Genomic DNA, 11,092 nt, shown 5'->3' on the forward strand with positions numbered 1-11,092 from the left:
ATCATTCCGTCATGAGGTAAATTGTGAAGTAAATCAAAGAACATCCTACAGAATAAATAAATATATTTAACATTCATATTAACAGCAGGCAAAAGTCAGGCGCATCACTCCATCCTGAGGTAAATTGTGAGGTAAATCACAGAAGAAAACAGGTGGGAAAGGGAAACTTCTCCTTTTCCCCCACCTTTTTTTCTTATGTGTGCTCTGTAGGATGTTCTGTGATTTGCCTCACAATTTACCTCATGACGGAGTGATGTGCCTCCCTGCAACCAATCATAATATATCCTAGCAAGAGTCTGTACTCCCCAACCAATCAACTACAACAACAGTGTGTTCTGGCCCATTGTACCCTTTATTGTTCCAGCTATTAAATATCTGAATGCATAAAGAATATTTAATGCTAATAGAAAAATGATGGATGGTGATCATGACAATTTTTAAACTCTCAATGACTCCGGGCACCTCACAGTTTCAGTAAAATCAATTTGTCAGGCACAGGGAACCAGGATAACTCGGTAAACAGGCCACCAAAGTAATTTCTTTATTGTCGATCGCTTCTTTGACAGGAATCTCACCGTTCTCCACATTCCCTATTCCCTAGCCTGGCTTATGTCATTCGTCCCACAGAGTGACTCCATATTGGCACATCTCTTTGCTGCCTTCTGTCCTCTAGCCAACAATTCTACCACACGATAGGACATAAAAAGTTTAAGTCTGTGGAGATTCCCCATCAACTAAACTGTGGTTGTCCCAAAATTGCTTTTTTCAAAAAGTCAACTGGACTTTTTTGGTGTTTATTTTTTCTTTTAAAACATTTTGCTTCTCATCTAAGAAGCTTTCTTCAGTTCTGACTGAATGGTGGAGAATGGAAGGATTTAGTATGTTCCTCACAATCCTCTGGTGCACGGAGTGTTAATGACCAGATGAGCGCAAGGAATACACTAATATTCTTCGCATATTCTTAGCAGGAGAATATACGAAGTCCTTCCGTTCTCCACCATTTAGTCAGAAACTGAAGAAGCCTCTGGGAGAGGAAGCGAAGTGTCTTCAAGCAAAAACAAGAAAGGACCATTGCCTCTTGAAAAAAGCACTTTTGGGACACTGTTTAATCCAAGGAACTTGTAGGGATAACTCTGTGGGATCAATGGAGACAGGCAGCCCCTCAATAAACAGGCCTGTGCTATTTAAGGCTTTATAGGTGACAACCAACACCCTGAATCACATCTAGAAACAAAGCAATGACAAGCGCAACAATCTTGGTAGGGAAGGTTTGCCTATTTGCCGATGACTCTAAAGTGTGCAACACGGTTGATATTCCTGGAGGGTTTAATGTTTCCAAATGTAAAATAATGCACTTGGGGAAAAGGAATCCTCAATCTGAGTATTGTGTTAGCAAAAACTTCAGAAGAAAAGGATTTAGGGGTAGTGATTTCTGACAGTCTCAAAATGGGTGAGCAGTGTGGTCGGGCAGTAGGAAAAGCAAGTAGGATGCTTGGCTGCATAGCTAGAGGTATAACAAGCAGGAAGAGGGAGATTGTGAACCTGCTGTAGAGCGCTGGTAGTGAGACCCCATTTGGAATAATACTGTGTCCAGTTCTGGAGACCTCACCTACAAAAAGATATTGACAAAATTGAAGGGGTCCAAAGACGGGCAACAAGAATGGTGGAAGGTCTTAAGCATAAAACGTATCAGGAAAGACTTCATGAACTCAATCTGTATAGTCTGGAGGACAGAAGGGAAAGGGGGGACATGATCGAATCATTTAAATAGGTTAAAGGGTTAAATAAGGTCCAGGAGGGAAGTGTTTTTAATAGGAAAGTGAACCCAAGAACAAGGGGACACAATCTGAAGTTAGTTGGGGGAAAGATCAGAAGCAACATGAGAAAATATTATTTCACTGAAAGAGTCGTAGATCCTTGGAACAAACTTCCAGCAGACGTGGTTGGTAAATCCACAGTAACTGAATTTAAACATGTCTGGGATAAACCTAGATCCATCCTAAGATAAATTACAGGAAATAGTATAAGGGCAGACTAGAAGGACCATGAGATCTTTTTCTGCCATCAGTCTTCTATGTTTCTATCTTACAAATTGTACGCTGGACTAGTTGAAGCTTCTGGGTGGTCTTTCAAGGACATCTTCCATTGATAACGATGAGTTACCTACGTGTCTTCCTTTGGCATAAAGCAGAACATGTTGGGTGTGAAGCAAGCAGTGAGTCTCTACAAGGAGGTTACTCCTTGGATCAAACATCAGGGCGTGGCAGAGGCCAGGCGACTTCAAATTCTGATTTTAATCCTGATCTCAAATAAACTTTTCTGTCTCAGCCTATACAAAACATTGTGTATCACGCGGATGATACATATCCCACTCGGAGCAGTTCTTTAGAGAAGAAACTACATGCTCAGAGCTGTGATTTAAAGCTAGAAGTAGATTAATTTTGGTGCCACCGCTGTAATTAAGAGTTTCTCAAATGTGTAAGAACTTGAAGCTGTTCAGAAGACACCCCCCAAGACCCATCTCCAAATATAAGCATTATTACATTCAGTTAATACTTATATATTCTGGCTTTTATTTTCACGGCCAATTCCAGCTGTGGTGGAAGGAATGAGGAGGGAGTTAAAAAAAAAGACCAAAACCCTAAAATGCCCACATTAATAAACGTTGGAATTAGTCCAAATGCATGTATTATGTCTGGAGTTCCAGGCTGCATTAATGGAGGGATAGGAAATGTTAATACCACTTTACAAAGCTTTAGTAAGACCACACTTGGAGTACAGATAATCCTCGATTTATAACTGAACCCAAAAGTTATGCCGCTAAATGAGACAGCGGTTAAGCGAACTTTACCCCGGATTATACAACCTTTCTGCCCACGACTGTTACGTGAATCACAGCAGTAGTAGCCAAGTTGTTAAGTGAACCCGGCTTTCACCCGTTGATGTTGCTCATCAGAAGGTCGCAAAGCAAGGATCACATAACCTCCTGGCACACTGCCACCGCCATAAGTACATGCCGGTTGCCAAGGTTCCAAATTTTGATCTAGTGACTATGGGGGATTCGGTAAAACAGTTGTTACGTGTGAAAAACCAATCGTAAGTCACTTTTTCAGTGTCGTGACGTCGAACGGTTGCTAAACAAACTGTTGTAACTCAAGGACTACCTGTTTTGCATCCACTTTCGGTCGATGTTGAGACTCAAGAAAGTGTACAGAGAAGAGCAACAAAGGTGGCGATTGTCGATTGTAGTTACTACTGCTACCAGTGTGCTGCGTGTTTTTTTAATGGCCGGATGCCCTTCCCTGTCGCCAGTGCGGAGTTTTATTCAACAGATAATATTCTCATTGTGCCCAGAGAGAGAAATATCTGCCTCAACTCAGGATTCGAACTCACAGCCTCCTGATTTGGGAGGCAAGAGCTCCAACCTTTAGGATCAGTTTTAACAATTCGCACAAATTCAAATATTGCATCAATCGGACACCCGCTTGATGATACCCACCTGCGCTCAAACCAGTAGTGTGTTCCTACCGGAACGGTAAAGAACACAGTACCAGTAGCAAACGTTGAGTTGTGTGTGCTGCTTCAGGTGTCTTGCGTGAGCGCTTTTGCGTCCCAGGGGTTTTTTGCTCCTGTGTATGCGCAGGAACCAAAATCTCACAAGGGAACACGTGTGTGAGAGAGATTTCGGTGATTTTTTATGCGCAGAAGTTAAAAAATCGCCGAAATCTGTGTCGCGAGTCTTTGCTTCCTGCAAATGCGCAGAAGGAAAAACATACTGGGGCGCATGCACGCACACGCGAAACACCCAAAGCTGCAGGCGCAGAGCACCGGTAGCGGAGATAGGAGCAACCTGCCCCCGGCTCACGCGTATACTATTATTAAGTGTGAACACATTCAATTTGAAGCTCTGGATCACTGAAGAATGTTTGTGGCTTTTATTTAGCTTTAGAGGCCTACAACCAAATTTGTCCGATTGATCGAATCCGGAGAAACTCTGGGTGTTTTAACGTAAGAGTTTTACGTTTGGTTGCCCGGAAGGCGAACAAACTTTTTTGCTTGTCCAAAAGCCCCTCAAAAAAATTCCCTTCTTTGCTGATGAGATTCCGCTCTGCTAATTCCAGAATGAAGGCGCGGATGCTGCCTCTTGGCATTCGTTCAACATTTAGTTATGCCCGTCGTAAGCCCGGTGGATTCCAGCGGCAGACAGCGTGTCTCTCGGCGGAAGAGTTTTAATATTATCTCAGCTGCCTGGAGTTAGGGCCATCGGAGATATTGCTTCTGCTAAAAATAAGCCCCTTCGGTGGGGAAATTCGTCCCTTTTATTAAAATGGAGCCGATGCAGAGGGAGGGCCAGAGTAGTGGAGAGAAGCGGCAGGAATCTGCGCATACGCAGGGAGCGAAATATCGCGTAAGGACACTCCTGCGTGCGAGATTTCGCCAATTTTTGGAGCATTTTTTGCTTCCACGCATGCGTTCTCCTGTGAGATTTTGCTCCCTGTGCGTGTACAGATGCTGTATCTTGCACCGGCACACACGCTGGTGTGCACCCGCGCAAGTCACTGGGAGCGCCCCAGGAGCACCGGCGACAGGGAGCCCTTCACTGCCTAAGATCGAACTCACAACCTCCTGGAGGTGGTGAGGCGAGAGCTCCACCTCTAGGCCACAGCGGCTTAAATCACACAAAGCCTTTTACAATGCAAGGGGGCCTTTGAACGTAGTCAACAGCTACCATCTTGACTTTTTTGACCTTCCCTGAGCGCATGGACAGGCCTTTCAGGCAGGAAAATCCCACTTTGCTCTCTGTTCCCCACCTATCCGCCATTTTGGTTATCGTATTGAGGTACCGTATTTATTATCCTCGTGGTCCTTTTGTGACTGTAAACTTTATTGTCCTACTATTTTACTTCCATTTACCTCAGAGGTCTTCCAACATGGCGACTTTAAGACTTGTGGACTTCAATTCCAAGAATTCTCCAGCCAGCTGTAGCTTCAACTCTCAGCTAGAGCTGGCTGGAGGATTCTGGGAGTTGAAGTCTACAAGTCTTGAAGTCGCCATGTTGGAAGACCGCGGGATTTTTTTTTTTGCTGTTAAAGACCTAGAGTTGTCCCATGGGGAGAAGATAAGTGGAGGACAAATTTAACAAATAAATACATACAAGGTCATTGACTTACGACTGTATTTGAGCCCAAAATTTCTGTTGCTAAGTGAGACCGTTAAGTGACTGATCTCAGTTTGTGACTTTGGTTGCTACATTGTTGTTGTTAAGTGAATTGGTGCAGTTGTTAAGGTTTTCCAGTCTTGACTTGAAGGTCACAAAAGGGGTCGTGGGACACTGCGATTGTCATAGCTATGAGTCACTTTGCCAAGCGTCTTGAAATTTGATGACGCGATCAAAGAAGGGAAGGAAGGAAGGAGAGAGAGAGAGAGAGAGAAAGAAAGAAAGAAAGAGAGAAAAGAACTTGCTTCCTATGTAGAACCTGGGTCAACCGATCCTTCTTTCACAGACAGGAGACCCTCAACTTGACGTCTCCCTTGTTTTTGCAGCTGCCTTACCTCACCATCCGAGGACTTCAACCACCACCCCTAGTGATTGTGGGGCCTTGACCCCCAGCTGTCCACACCACATCTTAGCCTGGCAAACTGGGTGAGTCCGGGGTCCCGTGGGAGGAGGGCGAGGGCTGGGCAGGGATTTAATTCAATTTAATTTAATCTATTAGATTTATAAGGCGCCCAACTCCTTGTGGGATCCCTGTTGTAAGCCCCGCCTGTTGGTGATCCTGGCAGGGCCAGCGGATCTCAACCTTTTCCAGTTGATCTGGATTAGCGGAGTGCTTTTGAAAAAAATACTAATAATAATACATGATTTTGCCCCCTGGGGGCGAAAAAAAACCTCCCCGGAAATATCTGACCTCTTAAAGAGGAGGAGAGCTATTTTGTTAAGACGAGGATAGTATCTTTCAACTTTAAAAAGCGTGAACTTCCAACTTTTAAGAACTTGTTAAGAAGAGTGGACTTCAACTCCCAGAATTCCCCAGCTGGGGAATTCTGGGAGTAAAGTCCACGCTTCTTAAAAGTGACCGAGGTTCAGAAATATTTGCAATTGTCTCCACTGCCAAAAAACCAAAAAAGTATTTTCTTTCCCACTTCTTATGCCCTTTTTCCAAACCCCCACACAACTCCCAGCATCCTGAACCGTCTTCAAGCAAACTTCCCTCCGTCACTAACTCCCTTTTTTCCTCTTTCTGAAATGATTCCCCAACTTGTTTTACGACGGGTGTGTGAATAAGCTCTTTGCGAAGTTGTGTGTCCCTGCTTTTCTTTTAACAAGGCTGATCTGCTCTTTCTCCCCTTCCTTCCTTCCTTCCTTTCCGTCTGTCTCTCTCCCTCCTTCTCTCTCTCTCTCTCTCTCTCCGCTTTGGTTCTGCTTTGCTCAGAGAGGCCAGAGGCAGCTCACCCGCTATGGATGAGTCTCAATCTCCAACTCAGCCGAGTACTGATGATGATTAGAGGTATAGTGAGGGTTTGGGGGTTTTATTTCCGACTCTAAACCCAGATTTCATCTCTGCTGTGTTGTGTGGTCCCTTGTTCTTTGTGTCGCGGGCTTTGCACCATTTCTCTGAGTATTTTTTTTAATATGGAGTAAAATTTAATAATAAGAAGGAGGAGGAGGAGAAGGAGGAGGAGGGGGGAGAGAAGGAGAAGATATAATATATAAAAAAGGAGGAGGAGGAGGAAGAGAAGAAGAAGAAGAAGAAGATAATTAGACTGCTCAACAACAACAAGAGGCGGAGAAGAAGAAGAACAACAGCAACAACGAGGAGAAGAGGAGGAGGAGGAGGAGGAGGAGGAGAGGGAATTGGGTCAGAGGAGAGTTTATTAACTTTGGCCCATTGAAGATGGGTAGAGTTCAAGTCCCAGACTTCATGGGAGGCTGGGGAATTCTGGGAAACGAAGTTCATCCATGATGGCTGGAGAATTCTGGGAGTTGAAGTCCCCCAAGGCTGGCTGGAGAATTCTGGGAGATAAAATTCACCCATACTAAAATTGATTATATTTCTAAATTTATAAATATATTTATTTATATATAAATATATATAAATAATTATTTCTAGTATGGGTGAATTTTATCTCCCACAATTCTCCAGCCAGCCTTGGGGGACTTCAACTCCCAGAATTTATAAATTATAATTGTGTTCCCACGCGAGATTTGGCTTCTGCGTATGCGCAGCAAGAGAAATATTGCGGGAGGATGCTCACGCTGCGAGATTTCGGCCAGTTTTCAGCGTTCTTTGCCTCTGCATGCGCGGGAGCAAAGAAATTGAAAATTGGCAAAATCTCATGCGCCTGAGTGTGAGATTTCACTTTCTCCGCATGCGCAGAAGCCAAATCTTGTGCTGATGGGGGTGCACACACCTGTTGGATACACATGCGCATGCGGTAATGAAGGTGGCCTAAGATTGGGGGAAAGAAACATAGCAGGCGAAATGTTACGCATAGCGGGAGACCAAGAGAAATGAGAGTCCTCTGGGTTTGCTCCAACACAAGGGAGCTGGTAGTGAAACAGTGGGTGGAAGTGAACCAAACCCATGGTGAAAACACCAGTCATCTACGCATGCTTCATCCTTGACACGCATGATTTTCTCCCCTTGCATGCCTCTTTCGATGTCCTTGCTTTCCGTCCTCTGGCAAGTCCTACAGCTCTTCTGCTCTTAACGCCCATCTCTGGCGCTTCTCCCAGCTCGGCGGTTTCTTTGCAAGAAGTTGCGTTTCCAAGCTAGGTAACGATGTTCATACTTTAGCATTGATAGTGTTGCCTAGTTGGGTCATGAAACGTCTCCGAGAAGACCGCCAGGTGCGGAAAGCAGGCAGGATCCCACCAAGTCCAACCCTGAGCTAAAAATATTATCTCCTATTGGTCCCAAAGGTTGGACTGATTGCAGCTACTCTCGATAACAGGCAGTGTATATAGTGGTCCCTCTACTTAAGAACTTCATTCGTTCCGTGACCAGGTTCTTAAGTAGAAAAGTTTGTAAGAAGAAGCAATTTTTCCCCATAGGAATCAATGTAAAAGCAAATAATGCCTGCAAACCCATTAGGAAAGAAACAAAAGCTCAGAATTTGGGTGGGAGGAGAAGGAGGAGGAAGAAGAGGAGGAGGAGGAGGAGAGTCGCTGCCAAAGGAAGAAGATGAAGGGGGGCCAATCAAAAAAATCCAAAACTTTAAGGCTTAGGAAAAAAAGAGGGACTCAGGCGGCAAAGAGGAGCATGCGATTCCCATACACTGCACCAGAGAGAGAAACCCAGCGGGAATGGTAGGAAACTGGCCGGGCCTTCGTGCCGCTCTCAAATTTCCTGGGAAATTTTTCCAGGCTCGGGTTCTTAAGTAGAAGATGGTTCTTGAGAAGAGGCAAAAAACATCTTGAACACCCGGTTCTTATCTAGATAAGTTCTTGAGTAGAGGTACCACTGCACTAGGAATTATTGGTGGATAGATAGTTTGAAGCAACCTCTACAGCAGGCGGGGTTTGCTGCTCCTACTGCTCGCAGTGTGCTAAACACACAGCTCTGCGTTTCTGGCGTGCGCGCATCCGAACGAGATTCTGCTTCCGCACATGCCCAGGAAGCAAAATCCTGCGAGGGACGTGCATGTGCATGAGAGTTTGGTGGGGGGGTTCGCTTCCGCACATGTGCAGAATCAAAAAATAACCCAAATCTCGCGCCCGTGTCCCCTTGCAAGATTTTGCTTCCTGTGCCTGTGCGCGTGCAGAGTTCCATTCTCGCTAACAGTACGAGGATGTCAACCCTAGCGGTAGGAACCTGCTACAGCTCCACAGCATGGGGGTGGGAGCTATGGTCCCTTGAGGACCTGTGGACTTCAACTCCCAGCATGCTTGGCTTAGGAATTCTGGGAGTTGAAGTCCAGGCGAACCTGTGCCAAAGCCCCCCCTTTTGAGTTCATCTCCGAGGGGTTGTTGTGTTTTGGGAGATGGATCAGAACAGTCGCTAAACGGCCCATCATAAATAGAGGACCGTCCGTAACGGACACAGACTAATGCCAACTTCCGTCTCTTTGTAGGAGCTACAGCGATAGCTGCTACCTGGATTCTGCCCTTTATCCAGAACTCTCCGACGTCCAGTGGTACGGACAGGACAAAGCCAAGCCTGGGACCCTAGTCTGACCTCAGCTGTTTTCAGATGCAACCATGCCATTTTGAGGGGAGAAGAAGGAGAAGAAGAAGGAGAAAGATCACCTCACTGCCTCTTCATTTGCCTTATCCAGCTGCCCGACACCAGCTTCAAGCGAAAAGCACTTTTTTGGCCATCAGACAAGTGAAGACGATTATTGCCTGAGGAGCAATTGTGTTAGTAGTGCAAAAAAAGCCCCAACCCCACCATTCCTCAGTCCCGGTTCTGCACACTCCTCCCTCCCTCCAATGGGTGTCAAGGAGAGATGATAAGGGGGGCCGATCCCAAACCTTCCCAGGGTTACCCTTGTCCTTCAGTGTGCAAAAACTTCCTCTGGTGTGAAACAGCGGAACGGAAAAATTCCGATTTGAAACATAAAACTCAAAGCGGTCGTGAAGAAGGGCGGCAAACACCCATTTTGTGAGAGCTGGCGGCGTTTGGTCTCCAGAAACGAGCCAGAAGATCATCAAAGCAATTTGTGGTGGCCGCTGGAAATTTTGGTAACTTGCCTGAAGGACTCGCTTTTCTCTAAAATGGCGGCGGGGAGGGGGGTATTTTTAAGACGCAGCAATAGCCTTTGTGACGCCCTTTTGAGAACCAACAAACCTTGAACTGTTTTAGATCAGGGAATATAAACCCAGGCTAGAGTGGTGCGGTGGCCTAGAGTTCAATCCTAGGTAGAGACTGATACTTCTCTCTCTCTCTCTGGGCACAATGAGAATATATCTGCTGAACAAAACTCCATACTGGCGACAGGGAATAGCAGTGGGCCAGTAAAACACTCTGCTAGCTCCATTCAGTGGCCCAGACTCTACCCCGCCAGGGATTATGGGGTCATTAAAGGAAGATGAATATAAACCCAGGATCTGTTGGGAGAACAGGGAAGGCAGGCCGGGTTATAAGAGGAAGGGGAAATTTGGTAACTTTTGCAACATTCCCGGGCAAAACAAAATTGCAAGAGCACACCATGATATCACTTGGAAGGACCGTCATCAGATGGAGCGAAAATTGGCCCCAAAATATTCAGTGTTACACACACACCCAAAAAAAACCCCTCCCCACCATACGAGGGAAGATCTCAAATGAATGAAGGGAAGGCAGATCAAAATCTCTGAAACATGATTTCAAAAGAATGCTATGTGTCACTAAATCATAAGCGAGGGGTTTGTGATTCGCCAGGGGAAGAGAGTGTGGCCGAAATCATTTACCGTCCCTCCCAGGCGGGGTTTCCATTTACTGGCCACTATCAGTACGCCCTCCGGGATCGTCGCGGGCACGTGCATGTCTGATGGGCCCGCCCATGCCCCTCAACGTGAGATTTGGCTTCTGCACATGCGCAGCAAGTAAAAAGTCATGCGAGGACACTGACGTGAGATTTCTTTGTTTCTGTGCATGGGCAGATGCAAAAAAAACCCTGCCAAACATCGTCAAAATCTTGCATGCGAGTGCATCCTTGTGCGAAATTTCACTTGCTGCGCATGTGCAGAAGCCAAATCTCACACGTGCACATGCCTGTGTGCATCGGGGGCATGGAGATGCATGCACATCTCAATTTCCGCCACCGGAACCTCGATGCCAGCCGTATCGGCTGCAACCCATTACCGGTCCCTCCATTCCTAAAATGAACCATCCACCCATTATTTCCACCCACATTGAATTCCAGAAAGAAGGAACGTTCGAGCCATGATTTCGATGAACCTAGAAAGCCATCCGACTTCCAAAAGGCCTCAATATTTTTATAAAAGAAACCCAGATGCGCTCCGCACCGTCCGCGTTACTCGGTTCTGGGCTGAACGTCTTCGCGAGCCCACGGGCTTCTCCGGAGTCAGTAGTGGGCTGCACTCAGTACAGTCAGGTGCACAGCGGCAGTTGGGGAAATGGAGCTCCATGAGAGCTCCCGCTGACC

General features: G+C 46.0%; 1 protein-coding gene across 4 annotated transcripts in view; it reads left to right on the plus strand.

Annotated features, from left to right (window-relative positions):
• FRMD4A (FERM domain containing 4A) overlaps positions 1 to 10,237 on the plus strand; it is a 263,028-nt gene extending 252,791 nt beyond the window's left edge. For all 4 annotated transcript variants that reach the window (XM_070755051.1, XM_070755049.1, XM_070755050.1 and 1 more), the window contains 2 exons: positions 5,546 to 5,645; positions 9,077 to 10,237. In XM_070755051.1, the coding sequence (XP_070611152.1) occupies positions 5,546 to 5,645; positions 9,077 to 9,179 (203 nt within the window). In that variant the 3' untranslated portion in view covers positions 9,180 to 10,237. The remainder of the gene's footprint in view (positions 1 to 5,545; positions 5,646 to 9,076) is intronic.
• The last annotated feature ends 855 nt before the right edge of the window (positions 10,238 to 11,092 follow it).

This window comes from Erythrolamprus reginae, chromosome 6 (genome assembly GCF_031021105.1).
Source record: "Erythrolamprus reginae isolate rEryReg1 chromosome 6, rEryReg1.hap1, whole genome shotgun sequence".
NCBI lineage: Eukaryota > Metazoa > Chordata > Lepidosauria > Squamata > Dipsadidae > Erythrolamprus > Erythrolamprus reginae.